The following is a 12,373-nucleotide window of genomic DNA, read 5'->3' on the forward strand; positions in this document are numbered from 1 at the left end:
CTGGGTCGTTTGTTCATTCTCCTTGGCGAGTGAATCGGCCAATCGGTTCGGTCCCTTACTACTAACTGAGCTGATGCGTTGCTTTATGTGGATAACAAGACCCAATCATTTAAACCAATCAAAATGGTTTATTTAGTATCCCCTTTATAAGCTGCTCTCTCTCCCTTGGTCAGGCAGGGGGGCCACAGAGGATTATGGGAATGAAAACTCTCTTACTTCCCTTGTTGGTTCAGTCCAACAGATCCCAAGGCCATCCAATAAAATTGCAGGATGCTCCATTGGGAAGATGAAGGAAGGCGTGGCCTGTAGTATTTCCCACCTATACACTGGGGGCACCAGCAGTGTTGCCATCCAATAAAATTGCAGGATGCTCCATTGGGAAGATGAAGGAAGGCGTGGCCTGTAGTATTTCCCACCTATACACTGGGGGCACCAGCAGAGTTGCCATCCAATAAAATTGCAGGATGCTCCATTGGATTGATTCCTACAGTGGGAGGGAGGTCCAAACTGAATGTCATTTGGGGGTGAATGACTATTTGCCTTCCTGAAAGCCTCATTTAAACATCACTTGTACAACTATAGAGGAAGCAGACCCAGCGGTTGCTAGGGGGGCGGGGCCTGGCTGCAGGGTCTGCTTCCTGTACAGTTGCAAATGGTAAATAGTTCCCAATATTCATACAAATACACTATTGACCTTATGTAAAATTATTAAATATATTAAATAGTAAAAAATATTATTCTTACCGTTTGTTTGTTATATACGTATTATACCAAATTGGGTTTCGGAAAAGCTAAAAAAATTCTCACACTTTGTACATATGTATAACATACGTTTATTCACTATGATTTGTAAGATATGCTCTGATTGGTGAATGAGCTGGATGCTGTGATTGGACACTCGGTGACTGGTGCTTTTAGCTTGAAATACTGGGTGATTTCAAACAATCTTTAGCCGATGATTGTGTCTCCTTTTTGGCACAAAACGCGTCAGGCTTCTCAGCTTTGTAACTGCACCACGTTAGTCTTTTTCTTATGAAGTAACTTGTTTCAATTAAATTTCCTTAAGAGCCGAGGGTTTGAGCACCGGGGCCCCAACGTTTTCTCCAAAAAGAAATCTAACTGCAGTATTTTTTATATTTAAGCGATTTATCTCATTAGGAGCCAAAGGAGGGGGGGGGGGGGGTAACAAGATGTTGAACCTCAAAGGGCTCAAACTAAGAAAAAAAAATAGTTCTATTGGAAGTGCCCCCTAGTGGCACCAGTTGAGAATTACAGAATAATCCAATCAGATTGCTTTATGCCCGGCCAGCTTTACTAGTTCATATTATTACATTACCAATAGAGCAGCTGAGGGTGCTCATCCCATACTCCCCCTGCTTCCCACACCCCTCCCCTGCCCCCCACACTCCTCCTCTGCGCTTTCAACGCCCCTCCCCTTTTTGCTTCCCACACCCCTCCCCTGCTCCCCACGCTCCTCCCCTGCCCCTCCCCTTCTTACTTCCCATACTCCTTCCCCTGCTTCCCACGCTCCTTCCCCTGCTTCACGCTCCTTCCCCTGCTTCCCATGCTCCTCCCCTTCTTGCTTCCCACACTCCTCCCCTTCTTGCTTCCCACGCTCCTTCCCTTCTTGCTTCACGCTCCTTCCCCTGCTTCCCATGCTCCTCCCCTTCTTGCTTCCCACACTCCTCCCCTTCTTGCTTCCCACGCTCCTTCCCCTGCTTCCCATGCTCCTCCCCTTCTTGCTTCCCACGCTCCTTCCCCTGCTTCCCACGCTCCTTCCCCTGCTTCCCATGCTCCTCCCCTTCTTGCTTCCCATGCTCCTTCCCCTGCTCCTCCCCTTCTTGCTTCCCACGCTCCTTCCCCTGCTTCCCACGCTCCTTCCCCTTCTTGCTTCCCACGCTCCTTCCCCTGCTTCCCACGCTCCTTCCCCTTCTTGCTTCCCACGCTCCTTCCCCTGCTTCCCACGCTCCTCCCCTTCTTGCTTCCCACACTCCTCCCCTTCTTGCTTCCCACGCTCCTTCCCTTCTTGCTTCCCACGCTCCTCCCCTTCTTGCTTCCCACGCCCCTCCCCTTCTTGCTTCCCACGCCCCTCCCCTTCTTGCTTCCCACACCCCTCCCCTTCTTGCTTCCCACGCCCCTCCCCTTCTTGCTTCCCACGCTCCTTCCCTTCTTGCTTCCCACGCTCCTCCCCTTCTTGCTTCCCACGCCCCTCCCCTTCTTGCTTCCCACGCCCCTCCCCTTCTTGCTTCCCACGCCCCTCCCCTTCTTGCTTCCCATACTCCTTCCCCTGCTTCCCACACTCCTCCCCTTCTTGCTTCCCACACTCCTCCCCTTCTTGCTTCCCACACTCCTCCCCTTCTTGCTTCCCACACTCCTCCCTGGACAATGAGAGGAGAGCAGCCCATGAGTAAGGGAGGATTAGCTGGAAGCAGCACTTGGGGGGGAAGGGGAGCAACCAATTAAAAGAACAAACAAAACGAGAGACATCACAAGGTCATTTTCTTTGAAAACTTTATTTTCAATGTCTCAAAATCCATCATGAAAAACTACAAGAAACAGCTTGGCTTTTGCTTTTGCTTTTTTTTTGCAGAATTAAAGGGCAGAATCATATAAATAAGTTCTCTCTTTCGCTCTCTTTTTTTATTTTCCAAAAACATCGCATTATAGTGAAATGTAGCAAAAATCCCAAGTGTGGGAGGAACCCGAGGCTGCGGCACAACTACCAACTGAACAGACGGTTCCCCGGCCAGGAAATAACGGTGAAAATAAAAATCCCAGTACGTGCGTGGGTTCTAGGGTTCTAGTACAGTGAGAGGAAACCATACGGAAAGCGCTGGCAGTAAATAAAGAGGGTTAATTGGATCATTTCTGGTGCCAGAACCTACTTTCATGCAGCAGACTAAAGTACTGAATGCTCTTATGAATGTGGCTACCAGAATCCCCTGCGGTTCCGCGGGGGGCGGAGTTCAGAAGCCTTTGTACATTTGGCAATGAGTCCCACCTACATTTGCTGGGTCGAGTTCCCGTTCCAGGTGTTGTTCTCGTCCTCGTCGTCCTGAGTTCGCAGTCTGTAGATTTTGCCTTCTTTTTTGAACTCGTCCGTGCGCTTTTCTAGAACTCTTTTCCTAACAACATCTCTGGAAAGAGCAATGGCGACAAGTTAGCCGCACAGTGGGTTCCGACTACCAAACATCTTATTAAAGGGATACAAGCGCTAAAATGCATTGTATGTATGTATACATGCATGTATTGATCTAGTTATAAATGGTTACCTCTTTGGTTCGGAACTGCTGCTCGCTGTTGGGTTTGTGCTTTCGTGCCGTGGATGTGCCGGTCGCTCTGCAGGCTGGGAAGGGGAGGGGCTACCAAACAGGAAGTTGCTTAGAAACCGCCATACTGCTAGGAGAGGGAAGAGAACTGTACCGAGGAAACCCCAGACTCCGCCTTCAGAGCTCTGTATGACAGCGTTGGACGGCCTTCCTGCCTAACCATGCAATAAACATCAATAGGTCAGCCTGGAAATGGCTAATTGGCCACATAGACAATGTAGGATAGCAATCAAACAAATGGATATAAAGTATAAACCCCCCCCCCTGAATGACTTGAGAGCACCATTACCCAACAAGGAGCCTAATTTACAAATGGGCACATCTGCCATTATTGTTTCCCATTGAACCCATTAACAGAAATGAATAATGCACATACTGGCAAGAGGACTATTGAAGCACTGGGTGCGAGTTCCAACGACAACAGGGATTTCCCATAATCCTCTTTGGTGAATTCCCTCCTTGGAAACATGGTCGCCAGTGCAAAGTTTCCGTAAGTATTTCCGACTGTCTGTAAAAAACAAGAGATTGAGAAAATAAGGTTGTGGAGCAGGGAGCAGTGTGTATGGACCTGTGGGTGCTGATAAACCCTTGGGTATGGGGGGGGGCATCTTGTTTCAGCCCCTATTTTATGTGTCTGCCAGAGGCTGTTACTTCAATGCCCAGATGTTAGTATTGAAGAAGCCGATATATATATATATAGATAGATATATATATATATATAGATATATATATATATAGATATATATATATATATATTATCATTATCTCTTATAGATGCCTGACGTTATGCAAAGCCGTAACCAGAAAATTCACTCAGATTTGATTTTATAATTGGAGGGAGTGGCCAGAGCAGGGTATAAAATAGCCCAGTTCCCTTAAATGTGAACTGTTAGTGCTGTGCTTGGGCAGAATAGGCAATAACTTGGTATGCAGCACCATCTGCTGGTGGAAACCCTGTATAGCACATATAGCAGCCAAGTGATCAGGCTGTATAAACTAACCTGTGCAGCAAACTGTCGCGCTTCCTCAAGAGGAGCTTCTGATGCAAACTGGTTGGTGAATGAAGAACCGTCAGGAAGTCTAAACTGTATCCGGGCGATGGTACTGCACAGAGAGGATTGTGTAAGGCTGAATTCAAACACGGAGTAGCAATACTTGTACATGTAGAATGACGTTACCTCCTCTCCTTCTGTGCCACCTCTCTCCGGGCCTCTCTCTCTGCCTGCTGGGCCTGCAGTTCCGCCGCTTTCGCTGCTTCCAGTTCTTCTTTGTTTTTTGCAAAACGGGCAGCACGGTCGGCGCGGTCCTATAACGGGAAGAGAGAGGGCACACTGACTAGCTGGATGGTGATAGGACTGCCCTAAAAATCCAATCAGCCAACAAGATATGAGCATTCACCATCCGACCATACAGATCAGTTGGTGTTGGGTTTGCTTTATGCACGCAGCCAACCCGAGGCCCATTCACACTGTACCTGAGCGATCTGCTGCCGAATGCGATCCCTGGCGGCTTTTTCTTCCGCCTTCTCTCTGTTTCTCTCCTCCAGGGCCCTTTTTGCCAAGTCCTCCTCCTGCTTTCGCTTATATTCCAGCATATCTTTGCCCATTTTTCTTCTCTCAATTTCCTTCTTTATCTCAACCTGTGTAACAAATAAAACACATCTCAGGAATTGTTGAGTATTACCCCAGACCAAAACGTGGGCCCCTTGGCTAGCATATACTAGGCCGTAATCGAAATAATAAACAGAAGCCTCTTTAGGGTGAAGACACACAGAGCTACTAGTAGCAGCTACTTGTCACGGCTACTAAAAAAGACAATGCTGATCATTTACTGATAATTGTCTCTGTGTGTGTTTTAGCAGAGGCAATTCTCAGTATTGTCTAAGGAAATGTATTTTCAGGAGCTTAGTAGCCGTGAAAAAGTAGCTGCTACTAGTTGCTCAGTGTGTCTTCACCCTTAATTTGTATTAGATAAGGGCTAGAAGGCAACTACAAAATCCATAATAGACTTGGAGCGTTGCGCCCTAAGGTTAAAATAAACACGGAACCCCTATATATTTATTTCATTTTTATGGAGACAATAAGAAAACAGAAGAAATAAGGACGTAGAGGAGAAGACTCATTGTGCAAACTTTATTGTTCATTTTTAATTTGTAGTTCAGTTTGTTATATTTTATTATGAATATACCATTTAACATGTCTGTACATCATGAATGATTCCATCATAAACACTCTACATAGGAGAGCATTAGAATTCTATAAGATAAAAGCTTAAATATGTCTGTGTAATGGTTAATGAATATGGCTAAGTAGAACTGTTTCTCCAAAAAAGATGGGCGCTGCTTAAATTCAGTACCCGGGTTACCCATGGCTCTTTCCTACAATGATTTTGTTTAAACAAGAATAACCAACTAATTTCTCTCAGTAAGATAAAGGCCCCCCATGCCTATAGACTGCTGTCACAGTGATGTGCATCAACACAGGGGCACTTACCTGCTCCTCATCCTTTTTTCTCTGCTCCCTTCTCTCCTCCAGCTTTTGTGTTACCCTGGGCAAAATAATGAAACAGCATTGATCATAAAGTGAATAATGTACCCCCTGTTGTAAAATATAAGGATAAGTCACTGAGGCACTCCATGACCATGTAAAAGTACAACAGCAAAGGCAGAGAGCTTTTATATTGTACTTTTATACTGGCTGCTTTGACCTTGAAAGCTCCAGCCAGGGAGCTGTACAAACAACAGCCATAGTGTAACACATTGTTCTAGTTGTTGCTGTATATTTGTACAGTTAGTACTGATACCTCACAGTAGATAATAATCCCCATCTCACCGCTGCACTCTGTCGGCAAACTCCTCCTCTGGTTGGATAGGCTGCACACACTCAGTCCCCGGTTCCTGGGATTCACTCTCGTGGGCGGGGGGCAGAGCTGCCACTGATGTGGGAGGTTCTGAGCAAAGTAAGAAAGCACAGTGACATTGTGCCCACACTGTACATAAAGGCGACAGTCTAGAAGGCATAGCAGCTCAGGAAGTACAGAGAGTTAGAATTCTGTACTAATTAAATATTGGGGAAAAGCCAGTGGCCCCAGGATTCACCCAAAGTGAGCATTACACTGTATTATTGGCTCATTGCATTTGTACCTGTGGTAGGCGATGAAGTCTCTGGCTGCGTGCCTGCTGGCTGGGCATTCTCCGGGGGGCTGGCGTGGGTATGTGGAACAACAGGACAAGGTGCTTCAGAACACGGCTCTGGAGAACTTTCTGGAAGCTTTGCATTTACTAGAAGTCCATCCTTCTTTCCTGAGTGCATCTAGAAAGTATCAGTATATAAGATCATGCCAGCAGGAGAGAGAAGGACTTGTTATGAAGGCACAGGGCTGGCCCCTGTTTACAGACTGCAGGGCAAGTTGGGATGAAACCCGTGAAACCCTCTCAAGCACTCCCCCCCCCTTTAGATTAGAAGAATCCAATCTCAAACCCCCCCCCCCCCCACCCCTTTCACATGTAGAAACCTTGAATCTGTCTATTTTCTGGGGGGGAAAGGGTTTGGACCAGGAAAAGCAGATTGCTAGACCTCTCTCTCTAGAACAGGGATCCCCAACCTTTCTTACTCGTGAGCCACAGTCAAATGTAAAAAGACTTGGGGAGCAACACAAGCACCATAACAGTTCATGGAGGAGCCAAATAAGGGCTGTGATTGGCTATTAGGCAGCCTCTATGCACCCTATCAGCTTACAAGAGGGTTTATTTGGTAGTAAATCTTGTTTTTATGCAACTAAAACTAAAACAAAGTCAGGAATTTAAAAATAACTCCCTGGTTTGGGGGCACTGAGAGCAACATCCAGGGGGTTGGTGAGCAACATGTTACCCCTGAGCCACTGGTTGGGGATCACTGCTCTAGAAGGCCAAGCTTTATAAACCTGTTTTATGCTCTCCATAAAGCACAAGGCAGTGTGACCAAGCGCTCAGTAATGTCCAAGCCCCGCCTCCCCCCTGACACTGGGAAAGAGAGCAGCCCATGGGTAACAATCACAACAATTGTAGGGTTGAACTCTAGGAGACAAAGACTCAGTACATCACTCTGACCTGTTTGACTTTGGCTATCTTTGCAACAAGTTCTTCAGCCGAAATACTCCCAGCAATGACTTCCAACGGGATTCCATTCTCCCCTATAAAGAAGCTCGATGGGACGCACACAACAGGATCTGAGAGACAGCTGCTCAAGGAGCTATAAATAATAATGGGACTATTTATCAGGGTGGGGGCCGCAGATGTTCAGCAGGAGCATTGGGATAGATAGAATAGATATAAAGTGGCACCCTTCTGGCATTTATAGCAAAGCCCACTGCTCTGCTGGGCCAAAAACATAGGAAGCCAACACAGAGGCTAAAAATATAGGGTTAAACAGGCTTAAATGTGTTCTTTTTTTTCAGCCATTTAAAATGTGCCCACTCTGTGGCCTTAGCTCTGTAATCACTGTACAGATTTTATGCCGGCACACTTATCAAAGGGTAAAAACAAAGGTGACTGTATGATAAATATGCCCCATGGTAATACAAACACTGACACCTAGAGGCTACTGCAGGCATCACCGAATGTTGTGGTGTTTAATGAAGCACTAATCTCATAAGAAAGGATACAGATCTGTGAAAACTGCAGGCAGGATTCACTGCAAAAAAAAAAAGAGGAATTTTAGAAACAGATTTTTTAAATTTTTTTTTTTTTTATTATTCTGCAATTCTGTAACTCCTATAGGAAAGAGCGCAGTAGCAGAGAGACAATACGACTGTGCCCCAGGGAACCAACCTTTGGCTATCGAGCTTTATAGCGACGAATCCCTCGGAAGTGTTCTGGGTCACTCCTTCATTGGCCCAGCTTTCCGACATCCGGATCGACTGCTCATCCTCCCCTGCAACCAAACATAGACTGCTGTATGGGGCTATCCAACAGAAATCATACATACAGTGTTATTTATATGTACGGTTATATAGCGAGAGTATACAGTGGAACCTGCTGCGCTGTATAATGATATTGTGGGTACGCAAGCCTTATGTCTGTAATTCTACATGAATTCTCCATGAACCGGACCCACCGACAGGCTCGACCAATCAGTATCTAGTCAGTTTAAAATTGCCCAGTGTGTCAATGTGGGAATACTGGGGGAAAGATCCATTTGTTTAGCAGCCTGGGCAAACAAGCAGATCTTTAGGGGCATAGCCAGCTTTACCCAGGCCTGGGGCCGGACTGGCAATCTGTAGACTTTACATGAGCCTTATCAGTAGCTGCAGTTTGTAAGCTGCCGGTCTCACTAGGTTGCATTGGGTTGATGTGTGTTTGGGCCAAATCATTAAACATAATGCATGAATAATATAAAATGAAAAACATGGTGTCTATGCAGTCTGTATGGGCAATCGGTCTCTCTTTATATTCTCCGCCCTGCTGGTTCTGACTACTGAAACTATGTAGCAGTTTATTAACAGACCTGTGAAGAAGAATTCAAGTGCAGACAGGGAGAGACAGACTACGCGCAAATTCCTTACAAATTTATATCAGAAAGTTGCTTAAACTGACATTTTCTTTTCATTAGGCAAAATCTTATTTTTGGGTTTACATTCCCTTTAATGATCAGTGGTCCCACGACAGAGCTAATAAGCGCTGCCATTGGTTAGCGGGAATGGGTAACTTGCTGAAGGGCAGAAGGGAGGCAGTGGCGTGAGTGAAGGCAAAGTCCGTGTAATGGCAGGAATGGCAGCAATGTGCCACTTGTACACGGGAACAGCGTTTAAAGGGAAAGCAGATCTGAATAATCTACCTTGTAAGGACGTTAGAAGTCAGTGTATATAGTAAGGAGATGTGGTGCCAGGGGGACGGGGTGAATAGTAAGGCTTTAGGAGATTGCCCAATTGTATGTTTAGTAAGGACACCGTCCCTGGAGCACATAAACACTGACTATAAATACCATATCAGCACAGGAGTATTATTAGCCGCCACTTGTCAAGTGCATTGGTAGCTCTGCCTGCCGCCTCTGTCTGTCACCTAATACCCAGATTTCATCACAACAATAACCCCCCCCCCTCACCTATAACACACAGGCAGCTACAGACACCACCCACAGTACTGGGAGGGCTGTGGTTTATTTGCTCTCCCTTTGTTTAACCTTCTTATGTCTCCCAATAAGGGCAGTGAAAGCATTTTGTTGTGACAGTTTGGCAAAGAGCTGGCGAGACTGCTGGCGAGACTGCCCTACAGTGACAGGGAATGAGCAGCTTCACGGCACAAACAAGACAAACACAAAAGAAACAAGATGGAGGCCCAAGGCTCACTAGGATGTTATTTTCAAACTACGTAGCAACAACGGCAGAGAGGATGCCAATGGTGCCGCTGGCCCAACTGTGCCAACTGTGCCAGGCAGTCTAACAGAGAGACGGGCTATAATTACTGGGATAGAGCAATAATGGATTTTATTATTGCATCCAAGGGACATCTCATAAAGAGACTGTACTGTAGGGCCAGGAACTCGCAGTGACTGCACTTTGCACTCTCAGACTGAAGCCAATAAATAACTGCCTGCGAGCCCTTCAGAGATGCTCTGTCTGTCACTCTAACTGTCACCCCGTTCCTCATTACTAAATGGCTAAAGTGCTGCCCCTCTATTGGATGGGTCCCCTATACACGCAGTAATACCATCCAATAACAGCATTATTAGCGGCAGCGACCTGGGGCCCCTTTGGCAGGCAGGCACAGAGTTGCCCAGAGAAGCCCCCAGGATCCATCTCCATTCACACACAGGATGCCAGTGACAGAAACTGTGCAACCCCAATCCCACCCCCGCTACCAGCCAACAAACACAGGCTGACAGTTAGTAAAGGCAGATGCCTGACAGTTACCTGTTTCCCCCCAATCGAAAAATTACTCCTTTTTATAAGCCGACAGCTACTTGCCTGGAAATAACAGGGTTCCCCTTTACAAAAAACTGAGCATCTACCCACCCAAGCCTGGTCCTACTGCCCCCCATTACTATTGATGACACGCTCATTAACCCTATCTACTGGTCCTACTGCCCCCCATTACTATTGATGACACGCTCATTAACCCTATCTACTGGTCCTACTGCCCCCCCCATTACTATTGATGACACGCTCATTAACCCTATCTACTGGTCCTACTGCCCCCCCCATTACTATTGATGACACGCTCATTAACCCTATCTACTCGGCACGTGGTTTGGGGGGGGATCTCTCCTTCTCTCACCATATAAACCCCACTGTCAAAACCTGTAACTTTTTCTTATGCAAAATTGCCAAAATCTGTCCCTTTCTGTCACCCGTAACTGTCAGGCTGCTCGTACATTCTCCCCAAATTTCTGCCGAGGGTATCCCCCCTGTCTCTGCAGAACTCACAGACCCCCCCTTGGGGCTCTCGCATAGACCTGAACTAGGAACTGGCACTTATACTGCAGTGTCACCTATTTGTGTCTGTAAGTTATTTAGACTGTAAGCTCTACAGGCCAGGGACCTCCATCCTCCCGTCCTCGGTGGAATCATTAATACAACTGTACTTTATATTTATTTGTATTTATTCCTTTGTACCTATTATTGTAATGAACCTGTTTGTTTATGAATTCACACATACGTAGCATTATATACATGAAATATACATACATACCAACAAGCTGACAGTTACTAGGCAACCCCATGAACACTGACAATAATAATGGCCCATCATAAAGCTGACAGCTTAGTATTTGTGGCCTACAGCAGCCTCTGGGCTACAGAGAACAGTTCTAATGCCCCAATATGTTGCCTGGGTTACCCACATACTGACATTCGGCAGCGAGTCCTTGGGCTCCACTCTGGCAGGACATTGGTTATAACAGTCCCCGGGTTCCCACTATACTGACAGTTAGCTGTGCCAGTCCCTGGGCTATCTCCATGATGCCAGATGTACCAGTACATGGGCTCCCCTCTGACAGGCAGTTAGTAGCAGTACATGGGCTCCCCTCTAACAGGCAGTTAGTACCAGTACATGGGCTCCCCTCTGACAGGCAGTTAGTACCAGTACATGGGCTCCCCTCTGGCAGGCAGTTAGTACCAGTACATGGGCTCCCCTCTGGCAGGCAGTTAGTACCAGTACATGGGCTCCCCTCTGACAGGCAGTTAGTACCAGTACATGGGCTCCCCTCTGACAGGCAGTTAGTACCAGTACATGGGCTCCCCTCTGACAGGCAGTTAGTACCAGTACATGGGCTCCCCTCTGACAGGCAGTTAGTACCAGTACATGGGCTCCCCTCTGGCAGGCAGTTAGTACCAGTACATGGGCTCCCCTCTGGCAGGCAGTTAGTACCAGTACATGGGCTCCCCTCTGGCAGGCAGTTAGTACCAGTACATGGGCTCCCCTCTGACAGGCAGTTAGTACCAGTACATGGGCTCCCCTCTGGCAGGCAGTTAGTAGCAGTACATGGGCTCCCCTCTGACAGGCAGTTAGTAGCAGTACATGGGCTCCCCTCTGACAGGCAGTTAGTAGCAGTACATGGGCTCCCCTCTGACAGGCAGTTAGTAGCAGTACATGGGCTCCCCTCTGACAGGCAGTTAGTAGCAGTACATGGGCTCCCCTCTGACAGGCAGTTAGTACCAGTACATGGGCTCCCCTCTGACAGGCAGTTAGCTAAACTGACAACTATAACAATCATTGCCCCCCCCCCGATACTGGCAGCCCTTGTGCCCCTATGATGCCCATATTATGCCCCTATGATGCCCATATTATGCCCCTATGATGCCAGACAGTTGGCCGTGCCTCAGGCCCAGTTGCCCCTATGACAAGTTGCCCGATACACTGAGAGGCGGGGAATCCATTCTCCTCACCAGCCACGAACACCACAAACACGGAGTTGCGCTGCTTGGCGGCCGCTATAGCCTCCGGGATGGAGCCCTGGAACCACAGCATCGTCCGACTCCGCTGCCCGCCTCCTGTCACTGCCCTCACTGCCCTCACTGCACACACACAGACGGTGACGAAGCCGGAAAACAGGATGTGACGTAACGCC

General features: G+C 47.3%; 1 protein-coding gene across 1 annotated transcript; it reads right to left on the reverse strand.

The window, feature by feature from the left end:
• Window positions 1–2,494: 2,494 nt before the first annotated feature.
• Window positions 2,495–12,373, reverse strand: ubxn4 (UBX domain protein 4). The gene is made up of 13 exons (XM_002933949.5): window positions 12,192–12,373; window positions 8,137–8,239; window positions 7,971–7,999; window positions 7,417–7,535; window positions 6,472–6,640; window positions 6,161–6,278; window positions 5,822–5,876; window positions 4,804–4,968; window positions 4,508–4,635; window positions 4,331–4,433; window positions 3,706–3,837; window positions 3,273–3,484; window positions 2,495–3,137 (listed from the first exon to the last, which is right to left on the reverse strand). Exons 1-13 carry the CDS (start codon window positions 12,271–12,273, stop codon window positions 3,002–3,004), a joined length of 1,551 nt encoding a protein of 516 aa, XP_002933995.1. The 5' UTR covers window positions 12,274–12,373; the 3' UTR covers window positions 2,495–3,001.

This window comes from Xenopus tropicalis, chromosome 9 (assembly GCF_000004195.4).
Source record: "Xenopus tropicalis strain Nigerian chromosome 9, UCB_Xtro_10.0, whole genome shotgun sequence".
NCBI classification, from domain to species: domain Eukaryota; kingdom Metazoa; phylum Chordata; class Amphibia; order Anura; family Pipidae; genus Xenopus; species Xenopus tropicalis.